The sequence below is a fragment of the Dipodomys spectabilis genome, unplaced genomic scaffold, assembly GCF_019054845.1.
Source record: "Dipodomys spectabilis isolate Male_0828 unplaced genomic scaffold, ASM1905484v1 ptg000600l, whole genome shotgun sequence".
Taxonomy (NCBI): domain Eukaryota; kingdom Metazoa; phylum Chordata; class Mammalia; order Rodentia; family Heteromyidae; genus Dipodomys; species Dipodomys spectabilis.
The window spans coordinates 2,656,353-2,682,925 of NW_024871277.1; the positions used below are offsets into that span (position 1 = coordinate 2,656,353).

The 26,573-nt window shown below is 38.7% G+C and overlaps 1 protein-coding gene across 1 annotated transcript in view; it reads right to left on the reverse strand.

Moving 5' to 3' along the window:
- Positions 1 to 26,573, reverse strand: part of Bckdhb (branched chain keto acid dehydrogenase E1 subunit beta) — a 174,319-nt gene that overhangs the window by 87,933 nt on the left and 59,813 nt on the right. Inside the window, exons 7-8 of the mRNA XM_042671145.1 lie at positions 24,294 to 24,391; positions 21,957 to 22,067 (exon numbers count right to left, since the gene is read on the reverse strand). Of these exons, the coding sequence (XP_042527079.1) occupies positions 21,957 to 22,067; positions 24,294 to 24,391 (209 nt within the window). The remainder of the gene's footprint in view (positions 1 to 21,956; positions 22,068 to 24,293; positions 24,392 to 26,573) is intronic.

Sequence of the window (26,573 nt, forward strand, 5' to 3'; positions counted from 1 at the left end):
TTAAAAAATTAAAAGACTCCTTTGGGATTCAAATTGGGGTTTTATTAAAGGGTGTTTATGTGATACTGCTTTGCATTCCAGAAGCAGGGTATATTTGATTCTAGTTTTATGGCCTTCCATAAGATTTTATTCTTTTCTTCATACATCTACTATCTTTCTTATAAAATTTATTCCCAAGTCTTTTATAGTGTCTTTCAATTATGAATTGGATCTTTTTATAATTTTCCACTTCTGATTATTTATTGCTAAGATGGGAAAACACTATGGATTTTATAGTCATGATGGGGCAAATTCCCTTTTATTTACTTTTATTATTTTATTTTACTTCATTTCATTTCATTTTAGAAGAGTCTTTGTTTGCTGCTGAAGTCGGTCTCAAACTCCTAAAGTGATCCTCCTGCCTCAGCTTCCCGAGTGGCTGAGACTATAGGTGTATACTTACCCCAGAAAGCTCTAACAGCTTCTTTGCTGAGACTCCTCCATTTCTCAAGTGTATAGTTACAGTCTTTAAAATATAAAACAATTTTATTTCCTTCTTTAAAATATAAAACAATTTTATTTCCTTCTTTTCCATATTTATTCCAACTCTTTAATTCTCTAACCTTAATTCATTATTAACTCTCTAGGGCAGTGATGATTGATAATGAGGGAAGAAAGCAATCCTATTTTGTTTCTCATCTGGCAACTGGGTACTTTCCAATTTTTGCTCACTCTATTTCAACCACACCAACTTTACTGTTCTTTTTTCAACTGGCTAAGTGCATTCCTGTCTCCACCTTTGTGCACATGCTACTGATGTTGCTGACTCTTTTCCACAAAGAATTCTTACAAGTCTTACATGAAACATCTGCTTAAAGTCAAAAGCTCACTGCATATGCCACAAAATTAAGAAAAGTAAGAAAAGGGGTAAGTTGAAGGGAGGGTGAGAATGTTGAAATGGGTGACACTGATCAAGACGCACTGTCTTCATAAATTGTTTTGTTAAATGGTCCCTCCTTTGTACAACTACTTAAAGAAATACCTGCTTAAAAGCTTCGAACAATTATCATTGGTCAACCACCTCGCATAGTGTTTCCATTCATGCTGCTGCTTCATTCTGAGCATACATACTATAAAGTGTATTGTTGGTCTCCACAAATGGAACCTAAGCACCAAGAGGGCAAAATACTTTGTGTTCTGTTCATTTCCATGTCCTCCCTATCTGAAACACATGGTTCTCATTATCCAATGAATATCTGCTCAAAGAACATGCAGTATTAACAGAGTTGGATGGGAATGCCTTCAAGAGATCCTACTATTCACTTAAGATGCATTCTGTGGTATTTTGATGCCCTGTCCTTGCACTAAAGAACTATTAGGCAGGTACCAGCTTCTGTGAGAATGCTCAATCTCCCAGACCCAGCTCTCTCTGGCAGCACTGTGGTCTGAGCCCTTACACTGTATCCCTCCAGTATTCATTTTTTTTAATTCCAATGTAGCAGAAAAGAGGTCCCAGGAGGACCACACACAAGAGGTTCAACTCAGATCTCTGCACACACGCTTCAGATCTGCTTTGACAAGCCATACACATACAAAGCCCCACATTGCTCCTAGATTAAAAGAAGACCTAGAGCAAAGCATGTGTGTTCAAAGAAATTACTGTCAGGATAAATCTTTCAGCTGTCCCTCTTGCCAATCCCCATGTTCCTCCTCCTAGAAATTCTGAGCTGGTGTTTTTGGTAATGGGATTTAGACTGCCGCTTTCAAGAATTCCTTCAGGAAACTGATTTCTGCCTAGAAGATATTATAATGTAATATAAAAAATTAGATCAGTTACTAAACATTCAAGGAAATGAACCACACCTCCCTGCATACTCTGCATGTGGTCTTCGAATCTTGGAAATGAAAATTAAGTGACATTCCAAAGAGACTTCAGTTCACTGAAGCTTTTGATTTGTATCCACACATTTTTCTAAATAATTTAGAAATCATGAGAATTTAAATGAACCATTGTATGTTCTCACCTAGAACTAGGAGAGAGCTTTGCATTTTCTAACAGCATGACTGTATTGCTGGTTCCCTGAAGCATTTCCCAGACTTCCCTACAGGAGATCACTATAAATTTATTCCCCTAGGATGGGACATTACATGTGATGGAGGAAGATCTCTTACATACTTTATGTGTTATACATTATTTGGAAGGCTGTTGCCATTTGCTCAGGGAGCACCAATGTCATTCCAAAGAGCAGAATTATGGGGGCTGGCAAGAGCAACTGCTCTCAGCCCAGAATCAAGAACATCTCTAACTTCCTACCTTGGGTTCTTTCCATGGCTCAAGGGAATTAAAAAGCAAAAGAACAATGATTCACAGGATCTCCCTCAGTAAGGAGATAGTACCACCTTTAATTCAATTCCTGAGCAATTGCAAAATATTCTCAAATCAGGAAGGGAGGTGTGGCTTGAATGGTAAAGCACCAGCCTTGAAGGAAAAAGCCACACAAGAGCTCAAGGGCCTGAGCTCAACCCCAGTATCAGCACAAAACAAAAATAAAAAGATTCTTATAACAGATTCTAGGAACATTGTTACCTCAAGCACAATGTTTTTTTAAGATCATTAAACATAGGATTCCCTATAGGACATTATATAGTCATTTAGGAATAATTTCAGATTATAAATTTCAGATTACAGTACAGGTTGCTGAAATCTATTGGTCCACAGGCTCAGATATGACAAGGGAAAGGCTAATAGGGTAGCAGGATTTTAACAAGATCCTTGACTTTTGAGATACTAAAAACTAGAATTAACACTAGAAATCTAAACATAAACACTAGAAATCTCCCAACTTTTCCAGAGTTAGTGTTATTCATCCACTATGTAAAAAAGCAAAATCAGATGAAGAAGTGAGAGCCTTACAGAAGCGAAATAATCCTGATGCAATTTAAATATGTGGTTAATTGGAGCATTGCGAAGGACCGGCCTGAATCATCTAGACCTCGCAAAGGGAGTTGAAAGGTTCACAGGACTTAACACTCCTTCAGTGTTCTCTGAAGTCTTTGAAGGCCATAGTACAATCTTAATGGACAACATAGTAACTATATTGCTTTCCCTCAAAAGAAATTGAAATGGCTTATACAACTTTGACACGACTTACATCTTTTCTTTAAAAGACCATCTAGAATACATATTGAATGAATTTTGGGGCATTTTTGTTTAATTTACTTTAGAAATCCAAGAAGTCTTCTCATTGATACAATATTACTCCCTTTATCTGCGTTATTTTTCGCTTTGTGTGGTTTCATGGGCTCATAATCAGCCGACATCATGGCTTGATGACCCATCTCCTGACACAATGGGGGAAGTTCAGCAAAAGCCCAGTATTGGGTTACAATATGTATGGCATTAACCTCACTTAGTCTAAGAATGTACACATAGGCATTTACACCTCATGTTACCATTAGATAAACAAACTACCATGAGATAGTTTAAAAGGGAGAAACTATGTCCATATAGCTTTTACTACATGATCTTTTGCTATGCCTAATTTATAAATTAAACTCAGTCATAGGTATGTTCTGTAGGAAATACATTGTGCTGATAGGACTCAATACTGTCTTCAGAGTCAGGCATCTCCACGGGTCTTGGAAGATTCCTCCACTGATAAGGGGAGCCACTATATTAACTGAAGTATGTAGATAAATGCTAATTCACTCAATGCATTCATATTTACCCTTTCTTAAGGATTGTAAACTTTCATTTCTTAATACTAGGGAGAAAAAAAGAAAGTCTTAGTTTTATAAAGCAGGGGAGAAAATGGAAAAGAGACTGACTCACTCGCCCAAGGTCATCCAGCAACTAGTGGAAAAGCCAAGTCTAGAGACTGCTCTCCATGTCCCAGCTCTCTGTTACAGCCTGCCCACAGTCCAGGGGCCCACAAAAGCCAGAGTAATATGCTTAATGGTAGCAGAAGGAGGAAGGCATGGATCAGGTTGTGCTGAGAAAAGGCTTGGCAGGCATCTACTGCAGGAAAAAGAAGGATGACAGCTCCAGCTGGAACTCTTTCTCACCCCTTCGCCCAAACAAGTTATGCGATCCAAGCAAGGCCAAGCCCTTACTGTATATTTCTTGTGAGGAACTTTGGGAAGACAATTGGTTAAACAAAAAAAAAAAGAAAATCAAGAAATAGGAAATAGTCATGACTCACACTTTACACATGTCGAAGGACCCAAGCTACCATCCATCCAGCCCTTCTATCTTCATTTTCACTAGTGAGCCCAAAAGGAGTGCAAACAGGCCACACTTACGTGACTCCGCCTTAATAAGATGGCGGAAGGCCACACGCCAACAAGACTGCGCATGCTCTCTATCAAGATTAATAGTCACGGAAGTTTCCATGCGTTTCTTTCTCCGATGGAGCTGTCACAGACCACAATTTCCTTGAGATATTCTGGCGCTGTAATATCCTTTCCTTGAAACCCAAGAACCTTCTCATTAAACACCCTTATGTACAATATACTATACTGCAGCCAAAAAAACACTGCACACTACACTGAATACTGTGAATACTGATACTAAGGCATGAAGCAATTACTAGAATTACCAGGCACCAGTGGCTCATACCTATAATCCTAGCTAAGAGGCTGAGATCTAAGTGTTACATCTCAAAGCTGCCTGGGCAAGGAGGCCTGTGAGGTTCTCATCTCTAATTCACCTCCAAAAAGCCAGAAATGGTGTTGGGGCTCAACTGGTAGAGCACTAGCCTTGAGCAAAAAAGCTAAGTGACAGTGCTCAGTCCCTGAGTTCAAGCCCTAGCAGTAGTGCACACACATGTGCACATGCTCTCTCTCTCTCTCTCACACACACACACACACCCTTTCATTGACATAAATTAGCCAAATTATAGTACCATTGATATACATGCCAAAGGCTTAATTTTAAGAGTTCCTTTACAAATACGTCATTGGTAAATGTCTGATTGTATCTAACAACCAGAGTTCATCTTGTCCTGGCAAGGACCAAATGTGAGCAGTGGGTAATGGCCAAAGCCATGCTTAAAACAATGCTGAAGAGTTCTTAAAAGTTTCTAAAACCTACCTTCATTACTCCAAATGTTGACTGTACAACAGTATAAGCTGATCACTGCCCACCAACATAGAGAAACAGTTCTATCATGATAGTGAGGAGAAGAAATGCTGAGGTTATTTTTGTGGAATGCAAGTTTTAATCAAAGAGGCAGTTTCTGGAAAATGCAAAATATTTCAACAAGTTCATTCAGAAAATAAAAGCACTAAAATGCCCCTTCCCAGGGAAGAGCATTTCACTCAGGTATACTCCAGTGAGTAAACACTGCAATATGCCCTACATTTTATAAGAGATACTGCAGGAAAGAACTATAAAAATCTAATAGCTACTTTTAATTGTTTGGTAGGACACTACCCTCGCAGTGCATTCACTATTAGATTTTACAAGTCAAATATGGAATATGTGTGTCTGCTTAACACACTCAATGACAGAAATGTACTGTCTTCTCAGCATTCTAAAACAGAAGCATGAGAAGCACAGATCTCCATGCAAGGTGGTGATGGTGGCCAGGCCTCAGGAGAAACAGCCCTGCTAAGCAGACAGCTAGTCAGGCCACATCTGAACGTTCATTTTTAACCCCTCCAAGTTTAAAAGGTCTTTGGCTATTGAGATTCTAGCCAGGGAACAGTAATCAGAATTGTGAGGAATGTGGAAACCAGCAGATTTAAACAACAGTTGAAAAGGATGATGGGATGCAGTGGTCTCTTTCTGTCCCCAGGGACAGCCAGTGGATGTTTGGGGAAATTCCAGATCTGAATCCTTCATAGAATACCACTTTTACTATATACCTCTGGTATATTCAGAGTACTGAATCATCCTTCTCTATATTCTATATCCTGGTGTCTCATTCGCTGCTTTTCTCATCTGCATTAGAGTCATTATCAAGTAAAGTTAAGGCCTAATCGAACATAAGACTTACACTATCATATGGTCCAATTAATCACCAGAATGAATACTAAGTGATTAACAGGCTGAATGCATGTATAGTACATATATTATTCAAATAATATCATGAATAATCCAAAGATGATTCATGTCCTGGGTGGAAGAGAGAAGGATATTATACAATTTCATCATGCTACTCAGGAGGATGAGCAACTTCAAACCTCTTAATGCTTTCTGGAATTTTCCTCTTAGTAGTTTCAGACCACAAGTATCTGAAACCACAGAAAGGGAAAGCAAAACCACACCAAGAACGGACTGTGGTGATTGGCCTAGAAATGAGAAGGCTAGGAGACTTGGGAGCTGTCTGCAAATATCTGCAGAGGGTTTGTGTGGAAAAAGCTATCCACAGGATCATACAGGAGCCAGTGGGTGAGAAAAGCTAAAGAAAAGCAAGTTCCTGATCAATATAGGAAAACATTCTAACAGCCAGAATGGTACAACAAGAGAACTTGGTTGTGTCATTGTATGGGAAGATTCCAGAAGGAGCTGAATAGGCATGTGTCCTGTCCCCACTTCAGGACACGTCTGGTTACCCTTCACTATTTTTCCAATGAGATCCAAAGCTACACAACCCATGTGTCTGACTCTCAGCACGAATACAGTGGCATTATAATTTTATGGTGGTATGAGCTTGGATGCAAATACAGCAAATACAGCCCTGGGCCTGTGGTAGACATCAGGTGGCTCGATTAAAATGCAGAAATACAGGATGAAAGGGTGACCATCTTTCAATGTGGATGGCATAGACATTCCATGTGCATGTCCTAAAGACCAGAAGCCTGTGATGACCTGACGGCAGAGGTACCGTGACACACGCGCCTAGCTCCCCAACAGCCATGTGGCCACTGGAAAGTCTGGCTCCGACACAGAGTTGTGAAACCTTTCGTGGCTGCCAAGTTTGCAGTCACATGGAAACTGAAGTTGTCAGGCTTCCTTAAAATTCCATTCTTCAAAATAAGCTTCTCATCATCCCTAGAGAGACTAAGGAAAAACAAACAGCCCCCCGCCCCAAATTTGCACCGTTTCCAACCCATCTATCCTTCTGCACAAGAACGACTAATGAGAAACTCCACTCGCAGATAAAAGACTATTGAACAGATTAGCCAATCCCCCTCCACCCTTTGGCACCAGGGTCCAAGCTCCCCTGGAAGAGTTCAGCCACACTGAGAGACATAAGAACTGTCGCAAGTAATTCACACCAACAAGATTAATTGTTCCAATCCCTCGCACTGAAACTTGTCGTCCTGAGACGACATGTGGGATCTGTCACACCTCAATATCTCAATCCAAAAAGAAAAGAGGGCTAAGCCTCCTCCTTTTTCCCTACCAATCCAGTGAAAGAAACGTTTGGAAAATGTCAAAGTAGGTACAATGAAACAGTATCAGAATTTGAGCCTCACTAATGCTTCAGCTAACAAAAACCCCTAAACAAGGTATGATTTAAATGAGTAAAGAAACAAACAGCAAGCACCGAGAAAAGGGATCATTTCCCAGTCTGATTATTTCCCCAAATCTGACATCAGAAACTTAAAATGAATAGGAAAATACTCTTATGGAAGACCAGTTAATGACTTGATTAGTAATGTTATTATAATCCAAGGGAAATTAGTGATTACAAGCAAAGCAACAGTGCCTTGCAGCTTTTAATAAAGAAGAAAATCAAAAGTTCATTTATCTAACACTAACATTTATCTAAGGTAGGTGATGCGGTTGAGAGCTCACTCCATTCATACCTTCAAGGAGTAAGACTGTATTACAAGCACACCATCTGGTATAGACATGAATGTCTTCCTAATGCTGAATATAATTCAGAACATCAATCATACTATCATGTTACAGGATATGTATCTATGTTGTTTCTACAGTAAAAAAAATACAAATGGTTGTGATTTTTTAAAAAAGAAAAGAAATGAGTTTGGTGCTAGTGGCTCACATCTGTAATCCTAGTTCCTCAGAAGGTTGTGATCTGAGGATCCTGGTTCAAAGTCAACTAGGGCAAGAAAGTCTATAAGACCTCCAATTAACCTGCAAAAAGCTAGAAGTGGAGCAGTGGCTCAAGTGGTAGAGTACTGGACAAAGGGCAATGTCCTGGCACAGATCCGAGCACCAGCTCACACACACACACACACACACCCTCTCTCTCTCTCTCTCTCTCTCACACACACACACACACACACACACACACACACACACACACACACACGCACAAACAAGTGTATGAGATACTCAGATTTTGGCTGTTAAGTTCCAAACCATTTTATTCTAAAATCTCTGATACCTTTCTTACTAAGGCAAGAAACTACATAAGGAAGCTGATAAATTCTATTTTCTGCTTAACAATTTGATCTGTTCAAGATTGGGCTTTATAAATATTAAGTTCAATATCTTCCATCATCACTGTCAATATCATTTGACGGTTCTAGGTTATAGATTAGAAGAGACAGATTTGACTTACTTGCAGAATATGATTACCAGCTGAAAAGAGTCAGCAGAGACTGTTGGAATGAATATGACCTGAATGAAAGAACAAAACACTATGTAGAAACACAAATTGTCACATTTCTTTTTAATAAATGGGAAATATACAAGGAGAAGTCTCCCAGCTCAAGACACAGACTAAATGTATGTTTTACCTCTCATCTCTCCCAAGACAGGAGATGAATTCAAAAGGAAAGAAAAAAAAACTAAGAGCAAAAGCAATGAAGTTGGAAAGGATAGTCATTATCAGATATAAGGAATTAAACAATCATGAAGATACAAACAAAGGACAGAAGAAAAAGAAGAGAATCTAGACATAGCACACTGGGGAAGAGGAAGCTAATCAGCCGCAGGGAGGAAGCAAAGCTCACCCACTGCACACACCAGAACATTTTTTTTAAAACAGGGAGAGGCCTCATGAAGAAAGAGACATATGGGGAAACGAAACCAGTCAGCTCTCCAGAATAATCACAACTACGGAAGGAATATATATGATTTGAAAAATCCCCCAGGAAACATAATTTATATTTCAGAACCTTAAGAAAAATTAATCTACACAATTAGAATGACTGAAGACATAACATAAAACAAACTAAAAACTGAAAAAAATAACTGGCTAAAAAAAATTGATTGCTACAGGTAAAATATTCAAAGTAAGAATGGAAAAAGTAAATATCCAAAATTTTGCAAAAATTAGGACAGAAAAGAAAACATGAGGGACACAGAGACTATAAGCTAAAGGATTATTATAAGCCTAAAAAAGGGTTTTTTTAATGTAGAACAATAAAAAGATATAAATATTTTTAAGAAAGAAAATTCTAGAAGGAAATCATGAGAAACAAACCAGATGAGTGAGACAGAATCATATTTATGCTCACATCTGTGACATCTGGTTATAAAGTAGACCAAACAAAATAATAAAAGTTTACTTAACTAATTAATAATAGAGAGCTACCAAAAGATTTAAAATCAAGCTACTGTCAATCTGAGGATCATGGTTCAATGCCAGTCCAGGCAGGAAAGTCCATGAGACTCTTCTCCAATTAACCATAAGAAAACGGGATGTGGCACTGTGGCTCAAATAGTAGAATGCTAGCCTTGAGCAAAAGGAGCTCAGGGATAGTAGCTCAGGACCAAAGTTCAAGCCCCAGGACTGGCAAAATAATAATAATGGTAATAATAATAATAATTTTCTACTCCAATATGACAATAGACTGTTGTCATTAAGCACCAAAGGAACTATTATCTTCAAATTATTAAACAAAGATCAGTGTGAACCTAGAATTCTATATCCAGCTAGATATCTAATCTATATCCAGCAATCAAGTGTGTGTGTGTGTGTGTGTGTGTGTGTGTGTGTGTGTGTGTGTGTGTGTACAAAATGAAGACATCTTTCCAAACAAATACAAGTGTCAGAAAACTTCCCAAAAGCTTAAAGAAATTAATTTTTTGTGAACCTCACAAGATGAAGGAAAATTCATGACAAAAAAAAAAACTCATACGACCCAAGATACTGTATTATCAGGTGGGATCTACGGCACTGTGGTTCATTCCTGTAATACTAGCCCTTTAGGAGGCTGAGATAGAAGACAGAGACATTGCTGGTCCTGATGTAGAAGTACACACACTTGTTTGTATGAGCACATGAGTTTCTCTCTAGTTGACCTCTCTTACTTGTGATATACCCAAAACTTCTGAACATATTCTCCACATTTTAATAGTTCCCTAAGTATGCATTCTCCTTTCTCTAGGTAAAATATAAAGAAAACTATGTTTTCCAGTCTCTATCCCAGCCAAGATAAAGGCAGGACCCAGGCTCTGTGAACCAAATCTACATTGAGCCATGAACCACATAGGCGAACAAACTGGTCAGGGTAAGTGCATTTTCCTGGCATAAGCATAAAGCATGTTTTTCATTCAGAGAAGGCGGCAACTAACCCAGTCATGTTGGCAAATCCTTGCAATTTGCCCCAGCATATTAATGTCTTGTGCCACTAGGAAACAACGTGAAAGGCAACAGAGAACCACAGTGCTGACTCAGGCCTCGGGAACACAGCACCTCCCCTCGGCCTCTTGGCTGAGGCAAGCCCATCTGCTCTGTTTTAGAAGTGTTTATTACATGGTTCCCCCAACTTTGATGAATTTTGCCCTTAACTCCATAACTCAACAGGCTCCATCCATCCTGACTCCAGTTACAAACCCTTTCTTACACTCATTACAAAGTTGTGGAGGTTTTATATGGTCGGCCCAACCTAATTTTCCCCCCCATAAACACTGTAATTTTTACTGAACAATGGTAGAAACTTCAAGGCTTGGCAAAAATAAATAAACACACACACACACACACACACACACACACACACACACACACGTCATTATGGCAGAAATAGCTGGACAGTATACTGTTTAGAAATAAGGAAATAGCCACCAGAAGAATGAAATACAGAAATAGTTAAAATGGCTAGTTAAGGGGTAGAGAAAAGCAGGGAAATTTTGGCTTTGCATAGTAACATAGTTCTACTGTGCAATAGATTAATTTTATGCTGTAGATTTTTATTTTTTTTAATTTTACCTGTATGTGTGTGTGTGTGTGTGTGTGTGTGTGTGTGTGTGTGTGTGTGTGTGTGTGTTTGGCAGTCCTGAGGCTTCAATTCAGGGCCTGAGTGCTGCCATGAACCGCTTATTTTGCTCAAGGCAAGGGCTCTACCACTTGAGTCACAGCTCCACTTTTGGCTTTTGGGGAGTTTAATGGAGATAAGAGTCTCACAGATTTTCCTGCCCAGGCTGGATTCAAACTGTGATCCTCAGACCTCAGCCTCCTGAGTAGCTAGGGTTACACAGGTATGAGTCACCAGACTTAAGATTTTACATTTAATCTCTTGTATGCTACACTCAAAAAAGAAAAGGAAAACAGGAAAGAAGGGAAAATTACAATACTGATATTATCATAGCATTATCAATAAAATATTGAAAAGTCAACTTACATTACAGTGTAGCTGGACACCACTAATGGCTCAAGACTAGGATCCAGAGACTCAGAAGCATGACATCTAAGGATCCAGTTCAAAGCCAACTGAGAAGACAAGTCTTTAAGACTCTTTTCTCCAATGAATCAGCAAAATGTCAGACTATAGGCATAGCTCAAGTGACAGAGCACCAACCATGAGCATAATGGACAAAGAATAGATCAAGCCTCATTGCTAGTACAAAGAAAAAAAAAGAAGGAAAGAGAGTGAGGGAGAGAAAGAGAGAGAGACACAGAGAGAGAGAGACAGAGAGAAGGAAACAAACAAACTGGGTATAACAGAGCTTTCTTATTATCATTAAAAAGCATTAGGGATTCTTCAATCACCAGAAGCCCCTCCCCCCAAAAAAGAAGAGAACTGTGTAACAAGTGAAAAAGAACATAAAACAAGTGGAGAGATGAACCAATTTCCAGGAAGAAAACACAGTAGAGTACTGTGTCAGAAAGGGCAGGTTTGCTCTCCATGACAAGCAAAATGTTTCCAATAATCAAAAAATCGGACAAGTAATTTCCTTTTTATAAAACCTTCCTACACCTCACTATCAATAAATATTTAATCCAAAATATCCCTGATAATGATAAAAACTAGGATTTGATTATGACAAGAAAAAGCAAGAAAAAAATCTTCCCAATTGCTGCCAAAATGCTACAATTTTGTTTAAGTGTAAGTACAAATTTAATGGAAGAAAGCCATTAGCCAAGGAAAAGAACAAAAAAGTCAACAGATCCAGATTCCTTACCTTCTACCTAAAATGCTTAACTAAGTGCACAAGCATAGCTTTTCACTAAGAAAAGAGTAATTGATTTCTGTTTTCACTGCTATTTACAACAGCAAAAGCAAATGATCAAGACCAATCAATCAAACTCAAAAAATTTAAATATATAAAGTGACACCTCAAAAATGCATCAATCAGCCGGGCGCTGGTGGCTCACGCCTGTAATCCTAGCTACTCAGGAGGCTGAGATCTGAGGATCGCGGTTCAAAGCCAGCCCGGGCAGGAGAGACCGTGAGACTCCGATCTCGAATAAACCACCAGAAAACCGGAAGTGGCGCTGTAGCTCAAGTGGTAGAGCGCTCGCCTTGAGCTGAAGAGCTGAGGGACAGCGCCCAGGCCCAGAGTTCAAGCCCCACGACTGACAAAAAAAAAAAAAAATGCATCGATCAAGATTATAAATAGAAGTACATAAATATCTGGCTTAATCCTAGTAATCTACTTCCAATGAGAAAGAAAAAAATATAAAAAATACTGAATGAAAGAAAACATGGTAGTCAGATTTACAGGGTACATATAATATTTAGGAATGTCATATACATTTTTCTAAAACATTATACTAGTTGGTAAATGTAAAAGAATATGTCACAGCTGAAATTTAGAAGTATATCATCCATAAAACTGTCACATAACAATTTTAATGGATAAAATAATTTATTTGTAAGATAAGCATTCTACCAAGAGGCCTTATTGTATTATGATTATAAGAATTTAAAACCTAAGGTTGAGCCTACTGACTTAGGGAAGTTTCCAACCTTCCTTCAACTTGATTTCCTTTTCTCTAAAACAGAAATAATAACTCTTAGCACATACCATCACTGAAAAGACTAAATGAGAATGTACATGGTTCCGACCAACACCTGGCACCACCCTTTCCACTAACCTTTTATTGCAAATAGCTTTTATAATTTCAAGATGCATTCAAATCAGATTCCAAACATCTAAATCAGATCCCACATCTAAAATAACTGCAAAGATTCTGTACAATCTTTGTTTGAGAACTTTGGGCTACAGTTTATTTTTTTACTTTAAATTTAAATTTACTTGTAAAGGTGATATTCAGGGAGTTACAGTTACGTAAGTAAGGTAATGAGTACATTTCTTTTTGTTACCCCCTCCCTCCCATTTTCCCAACCCCTGAGCCCTCTTCCCCACAAGTGGTAAAGTTTATTTCCCTAGTCTAGTGAGTATCACTGTTGAATTGGTTCACCCTTCATCCTACCATTTCTTTGATTCTCCTTCCCTTCCCCAAGTCAGATAAACTTATATACAAGACAAAAGGTATATAAATCAAAAACAGTGGCAATAGGGAATAAACCAAAAGAGAAAAAAGAATGAAAAAAGAAATAATTGCAACAATACAATTTTTAAAAACCTCATTTCCATTTCTTGGAGTTTATTTTCATAAGCATCATTCTATATGGCCATACACACATTGCGATTGAGTCACTGATCCTCTCCTAAGAATATCTACAAACCAGCCTGCACTAATGCCACCAGGACAACCACGTTCGCTGCAGCATTTTTTACCATACCTAGGATACAGAATCAATCCAGATGCCCCTCCGTGGATGAATGGATCAAGAAAATGTGGTATATATACACAATAGAATTCTATGCTTCCAGCAGAAAGAATGACATTGCCCCATTCATAAGGAAATGGAAAGACTCGAAAAAAAATATATTAAACTACATAAAATATATTAAACTAAGGAAAACTAAGAAATGTAAGGTGCATGGTTTCCCTCACTTGTAACAACTAGAATATGTTTATATATCTACAAGTTAATCCAATAGCTAGTAAAAAAAAATAATTATACTTGGAATATAGTTTAAAAAAAAAAAAAAAAGCCAGGTGCTGGTAGCTCACACCTGTAATCATAGCTACTCAAGAGGTTGAGATCTAACAATCACAATTCAAAGCCAGTCTGGGCAGGAAAGTTCCTGAGATGCTTATCTCTAACCAGCAAAAAGCCAGAATTGGAGCTGTGGCTCAAGTGGTAGAGGCTAGTCTTGAATCAAAAAGCTAAGGGAAAGCATCCAGGCCCTGAGTTCAAGGACCAGTACTGACACAAAAAATAAGTAGGTCCAAATCCATAGTTAACTATTTTCAGTCTTTTAAGTATAAACCATATCAACAATAAACTAGTTGACAGGAGAAATAACTCGCAATGTTGGGGGGGTTTTCCCTACAGAAATGAATAAAATTCTCCTTTATTTCTTTCATTGAAAAAAATCAAATGTTACAAATTACATTTTAAATTCCACAAGCTCATTCAGGAAATATATAAGGAGTATCTGCTATGTTCTAGATGCCATTCCCAAGCCTCGGAGGTGTAGCAATGAACGAAATATACAAAACTTCTAGCCCTTAGACCTTAAGAGAAACTAAGCAGTGTAACAAATGCAGTAGTCACATGCCACTCTAGTATCCAGAAGCCCAAAACTTGTTCCAATTAATTGGGTGTAATCATGACAAAGATGGTCCTTTTGGAAAGATAACTTATCCAGTAGGACCAAGCTCTGAATTCTCAGCATCACTGTTCTGGAAAGATCAACAAACTGTTCTTATCACACAGAATAAGTTGTTCTACCCAACTACTTTGTAAGGTCAAACAACTTTAGAAATAATGCCAAATAAAAATGACATTTATTTTCCTAACTACTGGGGGAGAAACATTTAATCTCACCCCAAATACTAAATCTAAAACATTTCTGAATCATTTCTTATAGATTTTGATAGTAGAAAGCTTATTTTAAAGATGGAAGAAATATGCACAATTTTCAATATATAGTTTAAAGAGATCTTAATTAAGGCCTGCCATCAGAAATATAAACTAGTTAACAGTTCAATATAATATGTTGAAGCAATAATAATTTTTAACCCAAATATCCTTATCATGTCAATGATACATTTAATCTCATATGGTAATACTCTACCATTACTTTCTTTTACTCAAGGTTTATTTAGAGAAGAGATTCCTATTTGTTGGTTGCAAGCCAGTAGACCACCAGTTTTTCCACTATGCAAATAAAACAGAACATTTAGATCACATCATCACACATCCCTAAAATAAAACTACTGGCATAGTACTCAGAATAAAATGTACTTAATTTACAGTGACAAAGTCAGGCCCTACTATGGAAACCCAAATGTTAGTGGCCATGAAACCTGGCCTAAGGGAGGCCTCTAGTGGATCTGGGTGGTTACTAACGTCCTTCTCATCCCAACCCTGGAGTTTCCCTGTTCTCCTCTAGATTAGATAGATAGACAGATAGACAGACTGACAGACAGAATATATTACATATCTCAATATCTCTCTCAATCTCTCACACCTTTCTCTCTCTCTCTCTCTCTCCCTCTCTCTCTCTCTCACACACACACATACACAGATACAGAAAGCCTCAAGAAAATAGGTTGCATTCAATCGCTGAACTATTTGATTAAGTTTGAAAAGAAAAAAAGCCGGGCTGGGAAGGTGGCTCAGTGGTAGAGCGCTTGCCTTGAATACCTGAGGCCCTGGGTTCGATTCCTCAGCACCACATAAGCAAAATGAAAAAAGCCGGAAGTGGCGCTGTGGCTCAAGTGGTAGAGTGCTAGCCTTGAGCTGAAGAGCTGAGGGACAGCACCCAGGCCCAGAGTTCAGGCCCCACGACTGCACCCAAAAAAAAAAAGAAAGCCTTTAAACTATATAACCAGAGCTGGGAAGGTGGCTCAGTGGTAGAGCGCTTGCCTTGCAAACATGAGGCCCTGAGTTCCATCCCTCAGCACCACATAAGCAGAAAAAAACAGAAGTGGCGCTGTGGCTCAAGTGGTATAGCACTAGCCTTGAGCTGAAGAGCGGAGGGACAGCGCCCAGGCCCAGAGTTCAAGATCCACAACCGACAAAAAAAAAAAAAAAACAACACTATATAACCAGTACTGTTTATCATTAAGGAGTCTCTGAAGTGAAATTTTTCAACTTCACCAGACACCTTACTATTAGCTAATGTTAATAATCTTAATTTTTTGTAATGGAAAGAGCACCTGGCTAGCATATGCAAGGACCTGGGTTCAATTCTCAGGACTAAAAAAATGAAAAAATAAATGCAGCTTATGGTAGTCTAAATCAAGTCCATAAAAAAAAAAAAGGACTACAAATTTAGAGTTAAATTTCTAATTGATGGGTCTTCTAAGTATGTTTCCCACTCTTAAATACACTGACATTTTTGTAAATACAAAGAATAAACAAACTGGTCCCTTTAGATAAATGTACCTACTTACTACCAATTATCAAGGCTTAACTCTTTCCCAATTCTGCTTCTATAATATTAATATTCATTTCCTTTTTTGCTGAGACCTCTGCTTCCAGAACCTTCCTCTCTCTCTCTCTACCCTGCCAACCTTAATACCTATCTTACCTTCGACCAGTGAGGTCTTTTGTAGCAAGAAAAGAAATAGCTGGGGTTCCTCCAAAACAGGAACAACGCCATGTCTCCCCTCCCATCAATGGCAACGCCCTCATTTCAGGGGACATCCTCAGGGCTGCACACTGCTGCCTATCTGAAGCTTTCCTTGCTCCTATGGTAACCTAACCCTAATATACTCTGAGTCTACAGGTGCCCCAAAATGTAGCCTAGGAATAATCACTCTCATGTATAGAAATTCTCATCTTTTGTTATGTATTTGGTGTTTAAAAAGAAAAGGGCTAAAGAAAGTGGCAAGAACAATACACAGAATAAAGACCCTTTTTATATCATATCCTCATTTAGTTAAAAATTGACTCCCTCCAAAAAAAAATTCCATTTTCAAAGAAACTCAAAAAGCCAGGTACCCGTAGTTCCAGCCTGTGATCCTAAACTATGTAGGAGGCTGAGATCTGAGGATCTTGGCATAAACTCAACCAGGGCAGAAAAGATCTCAAGACTCTTATCTCCAATAAACCAGCGCAAAAGCCAGAAGCAGAGTTGTAATGTAAGTAGTAGTGCATCAACCTTAACCAAAATACCAAGCAAGAGTACAAGGCCCTGAGTACAAATTCTAGTACCAGTATACACACATACACACATACACTCACAAAACTAAGTGTAAAGATTTTAGAAATACATTCAAAGGCTAAAAAAAAAAAAAAAAAATCTTAAAAACTACTCCAAAAATAGAAACTCTGATCTGTGAAGAAACTAATTATCCATATAAACTCACTGCTTAGAATGTATGACTAGCTGAAGTGTTGATTAAATTCAGCTTTATATTTCATAGAAGACTAAGTAATCATATTCTAATAAGAATTCAAATTTAAAATTTTTCAATGTAGGATGGGATGCGAAGGGGAAACAAAGGAGGCTACAATGCTTGATAAGAAATGTACTCGTTATCTTGCCCATGTTATTGTAACCCCTCTGTACAGTATTTTCACAATAAAAAAAAATTAATAAAAAAAAGTTTCAATGTACCTTTATTTAAAAATGGACAACTGTTAAGAAAAATAAATCATAAAGTCAAAGGAATATTTAAAACAAATAAACGTTACAACTTAAAATACATTATTAAAATGCACTCACAGAGCAATATTCTAGAGCTGCTTTTTACTTATATTTTGTTGCTTGATTTGTTGATTTGAGACAAAGTCTTGTTGTGTTGTCCAGGCTGGCCTCAAAAAACAATCCCCCCACCTCAGCTCTGTAAGCAGCTGATACTACAAGCATGTAGAACCCTGCAGGTGTAGAACTCCTTTTTAATATTTACCTATTTAATCTGAAGCAAATGTCTGTACGCCGAAGATGGTTGAAGACGTACTAAATACCATCTTCCCAGGGCTGCCATGTAATAAATCTCCTTTTCTCTACCCTTCACCCATACATGGCTCTTTACTTGGCATATGGGAGCTAACATTAGTCCCACCTAATATGGAACTGTACTGGGTTTTTAGACCCAAGGCCCGAAGTCCGAGTCCCAAGTTGGGAGCAGCTGCTCACCCCCACAGGCCAGAGCATGAGAAAGACATGCATGGTTGTCCAGGCACAGGTGAGGTCTGGCTGGCCTGTGGCTCAGTCCTTTGGACTGGGAGGAGTTGTGGACAACTGTTATCACTTTACTCCTGGAACAAAACAGGAAGTAGGTAACCACCTGTGCTTTGGTCGTTTCCTTTAAGATGATAAGAAAACACTGCTTACTTGAGGGGCAGTTTGCCTTCCATGCAAGATGCTAGTCATTGAATCTGCTCTTTCCTCTGGGAGCTCAAGGTGATTGCAAAGGTACTTCAGAAGGGAAAACCTCAACTGAAAGGAATTTTTAACTGATTCAGAGGACCCAGCAAAAGCATCTTTTGAGGTGCTTCTGATAGTCTGGTGGACTTTGGGCCTCAGCTCCAAAAACCTAGTTTCAGAATACCTGAACACTTGAGTTCTTATCTACAGGAATACTTTTTTTCTACCTCCTTAGGCAACACACAAAAACTGCTAATTTCTCTGTCCCCAAATTACACACACACACACACACACACACACACACACACACACACACTTCCAATGTGCCATGACTACCCAAAAACTGTAAGCCTCTCTTGCACCATCCCAATCATTTGACCAACACACAGTATGCTAAGGCATGTGGTCAGTAAACCATTACTGCCTTTAATAAGCTGTTGTCGATCAGGCACTTCAAAAGATGAATATTGTTGAGCATAACATGTGATGAAGAAAACCAAGTAATCCAATTTTATCCTAACACAAAACAATTGATAAAACATAGCAAGTAGAAAAAGATTACAAACAGAAATTGTGATTGCTAGAGAATTCATAAGATGAAGAAGAAAGATTAGCTCTACTTAAACAAAAACAACCACAAAAAAGGGCTTCGTTTTTAATATGAATGTGTGGCTATAGGGCCCTCCTCTTTCAAAACATCTCTAAATCCAAAGGAGGAAAAAAAAATCAAAGTAATAAGTATTTTCTCATTTGATCCATGAAAGGAAGACAGAAGATGGACCAGCAGCAGCAAGGAAAGGAGGCACAGACAGACCCAAAGTAATCAAGAAATGACAGCTGGTTCTCACTGCAGGGCCATCAGGTAGAAAACTACAGGAGGAAAGTATCTGAACACAAAACTGTTCTGTGGAGTCAGGTGGTTGTCCACAGCTTTCTTATGAACCACTGAGCTCTCAGTCTCTGCTTTTAGCGTCCCTGGTACAACAGAACCCAAAGGGCAACCAGTACGTTTCATAAAAGAAGCAAAACCAAACTGATATAAACACAAATCATTTCCTCCTCCTTTCTTCCTCGCTCCTCACTTGGTTGTCATGGTAACCAACTTGAGGTTGTGTTTTGCTATAAAGTGCTATAAGTACTTGCTGATGGTAGATGGTATAAAAATGCATACACCTCTGAAAGTCTTTGAATACATATCCCAACACGCCACTTTTCTAAGATGAAATATCACATTCCCATGCAGATGCACTATCCTTCTGAAAAATACAAACCCACGCCAGGCACAGTGGCTCACACCTGGAATCCCAGCTACTCAGGAGGCTGAAAGCTGAGGACCCATGAGATAAATTCACAAGACTATCTCCAATTCACCCACACAGAGCTGGAAGTGATCAGGGTTGTAGGCATTTACACACAGTGAGACCAAAGGACTCTTTCAGGAGTGGAACACAAAAGCACAATAGCTGTGTGTCTCTCACCATATAATAATATGTATTGAAAAGAATACTAGGAAATGGAAACAAGAGGATTTTTCTTTGTTGTTTTTGTTTTCTTCTCTTTTGAGAAGAAAACTGTTTGTTGATTTGTCTGTCTTTGGGAGGGTAAGGGGGACACAGAAATGGAGGGACAAAGAGTGAACAAATGCAGCAGTGACACTTACTAGACACTATGTTGAAAACAAACTATACAACTTGTGGGAGGAGACGGGAGGGAAAAACTGGGAGAGAGCTAGGGAAGGGGTGACATCATCCAAAATGTACTCTTTACCCAACTTATGTAACTGTCACCCCTCTATACATCCCCTTTATAATAACAATAAAAATTTTAAAATTATTTTTAAAAATATATATTATACAAAAAAATGCTGAAAATAAGGTGTGGTTTAGGGGGCAAAATGCCATTCTTGCATGAAAAAGCCAAGTAATAGCACAAGACACTAAGGTCAAGAACCCGTGCTGGCCCACACAAAAATTAATTCATTAATTAAGGTTTAAAGAAAGAAAATCAAGTTGCAGATGCACCTGTTGCAAAGAAAAAGCCAACTTCAGGGTTAGCTAGAATTTGGAACATTTGGCTATGTGAAAGAAAAGGCAATGTCTAACCTGGTTTGAAAATGCTTGTAAAGAAGATTAAGTTATTTTTATATAATCACAAATAATTCAATCTGAAATACCACTCTTAATTATGGCAGTACAAATATAAAGACTTAAGACATTGTTGAAGCCACCTGTAACCATGTCAAGTGCTTTGAAGATGTCAAGAGCCTACCAAAACATTCAACAGAACAAGTCTTATGTTCCACTGAAGTACAAAAGCATCTTCGTCTGAGAACACATTACTCTGTACCTCTGTACTTGTACAGCGGAAATACCTGCTGGTTGTTCTGAGGTAATTAACCTAATACACACCTCTAAGAGCATTTGAGAACACCAAAACTTTAAAAGATAGTTAATATGAACTACTCCATGTCTTAGGACTTACTTGTTAAAAGCAAAAACCTAGAAAAAAATTTACGTATTTCCTACTGACATCAATAGATAAGACCATCAAAATGAAGTCAAACCTTCATTTAGAAAATGAAGAACTGAGGTGCTTTCAATTATTTAGACATTAATATGAAATACATCAGTTATACTCAATAAATACATGCAGTCTAAACTACATTCTTGAGAGAGGAACCTGTGAATTCTGTCAGTAGTAAGAAGATGACTCTGACTTAATCAGGCCAAACATCAAGAAGCTACTTAGACAGAAGGTAAATTAGACTGGGCACTGATGGCTCACGCCTGTCACCCTAACTACTCAGAAAGCTGAGGATCACAGTGCAAAGCTAATCCAGGCAGACAAATCTCTTTTCTCTAAATAATCAATAAAACTCCAGAAGTGGAACAGTGGTTCAAGAGTTAGAGCACCAGCCTTGAAAATAAAAAGAGATCCTGAGTTCAAGCCCCAGTCCTAGCACTGGAGGTGGGAAGGGAAAGAGGGATGATGCTCATAGATTAAGGATATATAAAGAGTGGGTTTTGTTTTTTTTAAGTGTTCATATCATCAATGCGGGAGAAAAGATGCAAACCATATGTAAATTAAACCATACCAAACCATCATCAACAAAAAGTTTTTTTAAAAAATCACCCTTCCAGATATTTTACTTACTTCCATCTCTACTATTCACAGAACTCAATGGGACCAGCTACAACAGAGACACAGTTTTGTAGTATTTTAGTATTTGTAGTATTGTAGTATTTGTATTTTCCCTCCAATAGGAGGGAAAAGAAACATGAAAGTGATTGATTGTTGAAATATAAACCTGACTGCAAAGTACCCATAACTTTCATCCTGCAAGTGGGGAAGTTTTTCATTTTCATTTCATTTCATTTTCATTGAAAATGCCCCCACAGCTCAGAGTTCCATAGCAATTCTTTGCAAATATCCAACAACCTTAGTGCCATGGCCTTGAGAAAATGACATTCTATCAGGATTATCTGTGTACCTTGCAAACTGTGTCCACATCCCAAGGTATTATGGTCCTCAGATCTATGACTTCGCAGGATACCCCAAGCTTTTCTCGTGCCATGGAAGCCACCTCCCGGATCACATGAACCTGAAATGAGGAACAGACAATGGACAGTGTGGTTCAGGCCTGACAGAAGCTGACATTATTCATAACACTGCTCACAGACAGAGGAACGAAACTGCACCGAAAAATCATAACCTCATATTCCACCCAAACAATCAAGTACGCAGGTCTAAAAATCAGATAGAAAGGGATCTTAAGAGAATGAGAGAAGCCAGTGTTAGAGAGATAAGAGAGTCCAAAGGTAGCAGCACAAGGAAGGTAAATAAAGTCACAGGCAGTGGGAATATTTCCAAGGAATGCACATCAAGAAAGAAATAAACACCAGGCTCTGGTGGCTCATGGCTATAATCCTAGCTACTCAGAAGGCAAAGATCTGAGAATTCTGTTCAAATCCTGACAGCCCAAGGAGAAAAGTCCATGAGACTCTTAATTCCACTTAATCAGCAAAAAGTGGGAAGTAGAAGTGTGGCAAGAGCTCAGAGCCTTGAGTTCACAACCCAGTAGCAACACAAAGAGAGGGAAAGAGAGGAGGAGGAAGAGAGAGATAAGGAAATCAGGGAACCCTATAGCTCATCAGCTTTCAAGAGGAACAAGAACAAATACTCACTAAAGTAAACAAAATAGCTAAAGAGACAGAAGAAAACCAAAACAAGTCAATGTATCTCAAAAGTTAAACACAAAAGGTTCACAGAAAAAGCAAAGTGTCTACATCAAAGTACAAATATCCATATCAAAACACAGCATAAACACTGGATTTAATAATTAAAGATTAGAAGGTTACTAAAAATGTCTTAACTATTTGGTGGTAACAAAACTTATTAGTAGTTGCCAGAACATAAGGAAATTTAAGAATAGACAGTTGAAAATAGTTGTGCAAGTCTGGTGATAAAAGAAAGTAGGATGATAATAATTATGTTTAAGGGTAAAGGAATTCTTTAGACAGTGAAGAGATATACGCTTTTCTGAAAAAAAGCAAGATAGAAAGGTCTGAAGATGTGAGAGAGGGAAGAAAGAGTCTCTGGGCCTTGCTAGTCAGCCAGGCTGGAGAAGGTAAAATGGAATACATCCGACACTTCTTCTTTAAGGACAAAGGCCTAACACAGATATGACAAAAGAGCAAGCTATGGAAACCCATGCCTTAGATACACTATCTAATGTCACTATTAAAGAGAAGCAAAGTCATGTGCTGGGTGACATGTTTGGGGATTGAACAGTAGAGTGAGCTGGACACCAGAGGCTCAGGTGATCCTAGCTACTCAGGAGGCTGAGAGCTGAGGATCTCGGTTCAGTCTGTGACACCCTTATCTCCAATTAACAGGCAGAAAGCTAGAAGTAGAAATGCGGCTTGAGTGCTAAAGCACCAGCCTCGAGTGGAAAAGCCAAGGGAGAACGCAAGGCCCTGAGCAAAAGCCCCAGTACTGGCACGCGCACACACATGCACGCGTACGCACACACACATATATGCACACACACACAAATAGACTGAAAGAGGATAAAAAAGATTCACCATAAATACCACGGGCCTTAGAAAGGGCTATGAGAACCTAGCAGCACAGCTACCCCCTGACAATGAAGAGCCACAAGGGCTGCAGAAAGACAGCAGGATTAACAACGCTATAAATGGTCTTGCTATCTTCTTTATAAAGTACACATATAGTAAATACACCGTCTTAAATGTTGGAAGAGAAACAACTTCCTTAATACAGAAACAGGACAGCTGAACATGTCTTTAAAGGGAAGAGAGGGGAAAAAAATAAGCTAGAAGTCTATGGCGACAGAGGGCGGGGGGGAAATCGCATAAAGAAGACCGTAAGTCAACTGTAGTAGCAAATCATACTATATAGTTTCAAAGTGTTTTAATAAATACAATTCTGTAACTCAAACATACTTCACCATATGCTTACCTGTCAACAGCAATGAACAGACTCCTCACCCCCACTAAGAAAGCAGTAAACAAACTCCCAGCTATTAAATAAACAGACTAACCAAGTGCCGGTGGCTCACACCTGTAATTGTAGCCACTCAGGAGGCTGAGATCTGAATCATCAGGTTGCACACGTTGAATGCATATAATTTTGACTGTAAATTATAGCTTTATAAACTTGAAGGGGAGTCCATATCCATACCACCAAACAGACTTTATCTGTCTGACATGTAAAGAAACCATCACTATCAGTTCTTCCCGTATCAAGGAGAAATGAGACCGTCCACACACAACTTGGCCTTTCCCACAGGGACAGAGTCACTGACCTGCGTGCCCCAGGCCACGAGAGTCACATCACTTCCTTCCTGGAGGACCTCTGCCTGCGACAGCGGAATGTTGTATGGTTCCACGGGAACTTGTTCCACTAAATACAAAACAGGAGGGGAAAAAAGAAAGGTTCGTTACTTTTTCTGACTTGTGGCTTAGGAAATATAAGAATCTCATGTGAACAAGTTTTACCTTTATTTTTTCTTTCCTCCATTCTATAACCTACCCAAAATAAAAATCGCATTTACTGCCTGCCTCTGTGACGTTACTACATAGGTAAATATGTATCACATAAACGTAAAACATAAAAAGATCTTGGAATTGAAAAAAATTAGTCAGAAACTAAGAAATGCATAATAACACTTGGGCCTTAGTAATTATGTATCAACATCGGTTTATTAACTATAACAATGGTATCACACAAATGTAAGTGGTTGATACTAGGAAAGCCTGGGTATGTCGTTTAAGGGAATTTTCTGTACTATCTTTGTACTTTGGTTGTAAATTTAAAACTATTCTTTTAAAAATTTATAAAATTTTTACTATGTCTGCTAAAACTATATGAGACTGAATTAAGATCTCAAACCAACTTCCTATCAAGCAGCAAACTTATGAGGACTAGGAAAACAGAGACAACTCATAGTAGGATGAAATTTTTAAGCATATTTTATTTTGTATATAACACAATCACTTCATGAACAGTAACAGCTGCCAATATCATAAGTTTCAAAACTAAATACTGTAGATTCCCAAAACATAGATACTACCAGTACAGATGTGTATGATCTTGGTGCACAGGAGGCTGAGTAAGAGGGGCTCAAGTTCAAGTCCAGCTGGCCTATGTAGCAAGGACCTTATCTTAAAGTAAAAAAAAATAAAGTATCTGTTAAATCAGCCCCATTTGAACTGCCACTAGTATCCCAGAGAAAACTGTTACAGCAACTTTGGGTACAACCAAGCACATGCATTAAGGAGTTGACGGAATCTGCCAGGAAATTTGAAAATGAAATTGAGGAGGGATTGATGAAAACTGCTGAGTTCCAGGCAATCACAGCAGCTATATTTATGTGGGATAACATTGTGGCTCTCTTTCCTTCATTTCTCCAGTGCTTATTTGATCTTGTCTATGCATTTTTTGCTTTTCATTCAAGAAGCAAAGAATAATCTAATGAAAGTAAAAGCTCCCTCTACTGCCCAGCCAGAGCCTTCAATCCCACTGCCCAGAAATACCAATGATAATAATTCCTCAAATGTCTACAGGACACAGCCTCACGCACAGAAGCCTCGGAATCTCCTCCCAACATTTGATCGCCCCTGCTTGAGGAGTCAGTGGGCTTTCTCCATTGTGAACCCGAGGCCCACACAATCGCTTCCCTGGCTTCCCTTGCAGCTAGATCCCAAAACTGGCTCTACCAATCAAATGTACCCAGAAGCAGACTGAATTGGGAGCTGATGGCATAAGAGAGCAGTAACAGCCCAAAATCCTTCCAAAATCCTACATCTGCCCTCAGTGGTGTCAGTGACTCAGAAATCAGTGTTCTCTGCCCTGTGATGTCCAGAGACAGCTGCTGGGGCATCTTTGAGAACTGCTTCTGGATACATAGCTCCTAAGCCTGGCCCTTGGGCATGCCAGAGAACAACCAGCTGTTTATACTGTCCTTCACTTTTTGTTTATATTGAGCAGAATTGACTTCATTTGCTTGAAAACCAAGAACTCTGTCTTTTCAGATATTTACCATATGCAACTACACATACACACAGGCTAGCTCTTATAGCTTTCACAGTTATTTTATTAACATTTTCATGTATGCTGGGACTAGGGCTTAAACTCAGGGCATAAGCACTATGCCTTAGCTTTTTCTGGGCCATTAGCTTTTCCACTCATAGCAGGTGCTCTCCCACTTGAACTACACCTTTGTTTCTGGCATTTTTTTGGCCAGTGGGGGGGGGGGGGGTCTTAGGAGATAGAGCCTCATGGACTTTTCCTGCCCCGACTGGCCTAGAACCTCAATCCTCAGATCTCTCCCTCCAGGGTAGTTAGGATTACAGGAATGTGCCAACAGGAACCCAATCATTTTACTAACTTTTAAAAAATTCTGTATTGCACATAAACTATGTAAAATCACTGTCTAAATCAGGGATGAGAAAAACCACAATTTCTAGATCATTTTTTCCATAAACAGTATTTTGCAAAATGAATGGTCATGCTATTCATGTATTGCCTATAGCTGTTCTTATCCCACAACAGCACAACTCAGTAGTTGGAGCAGACAGAATGT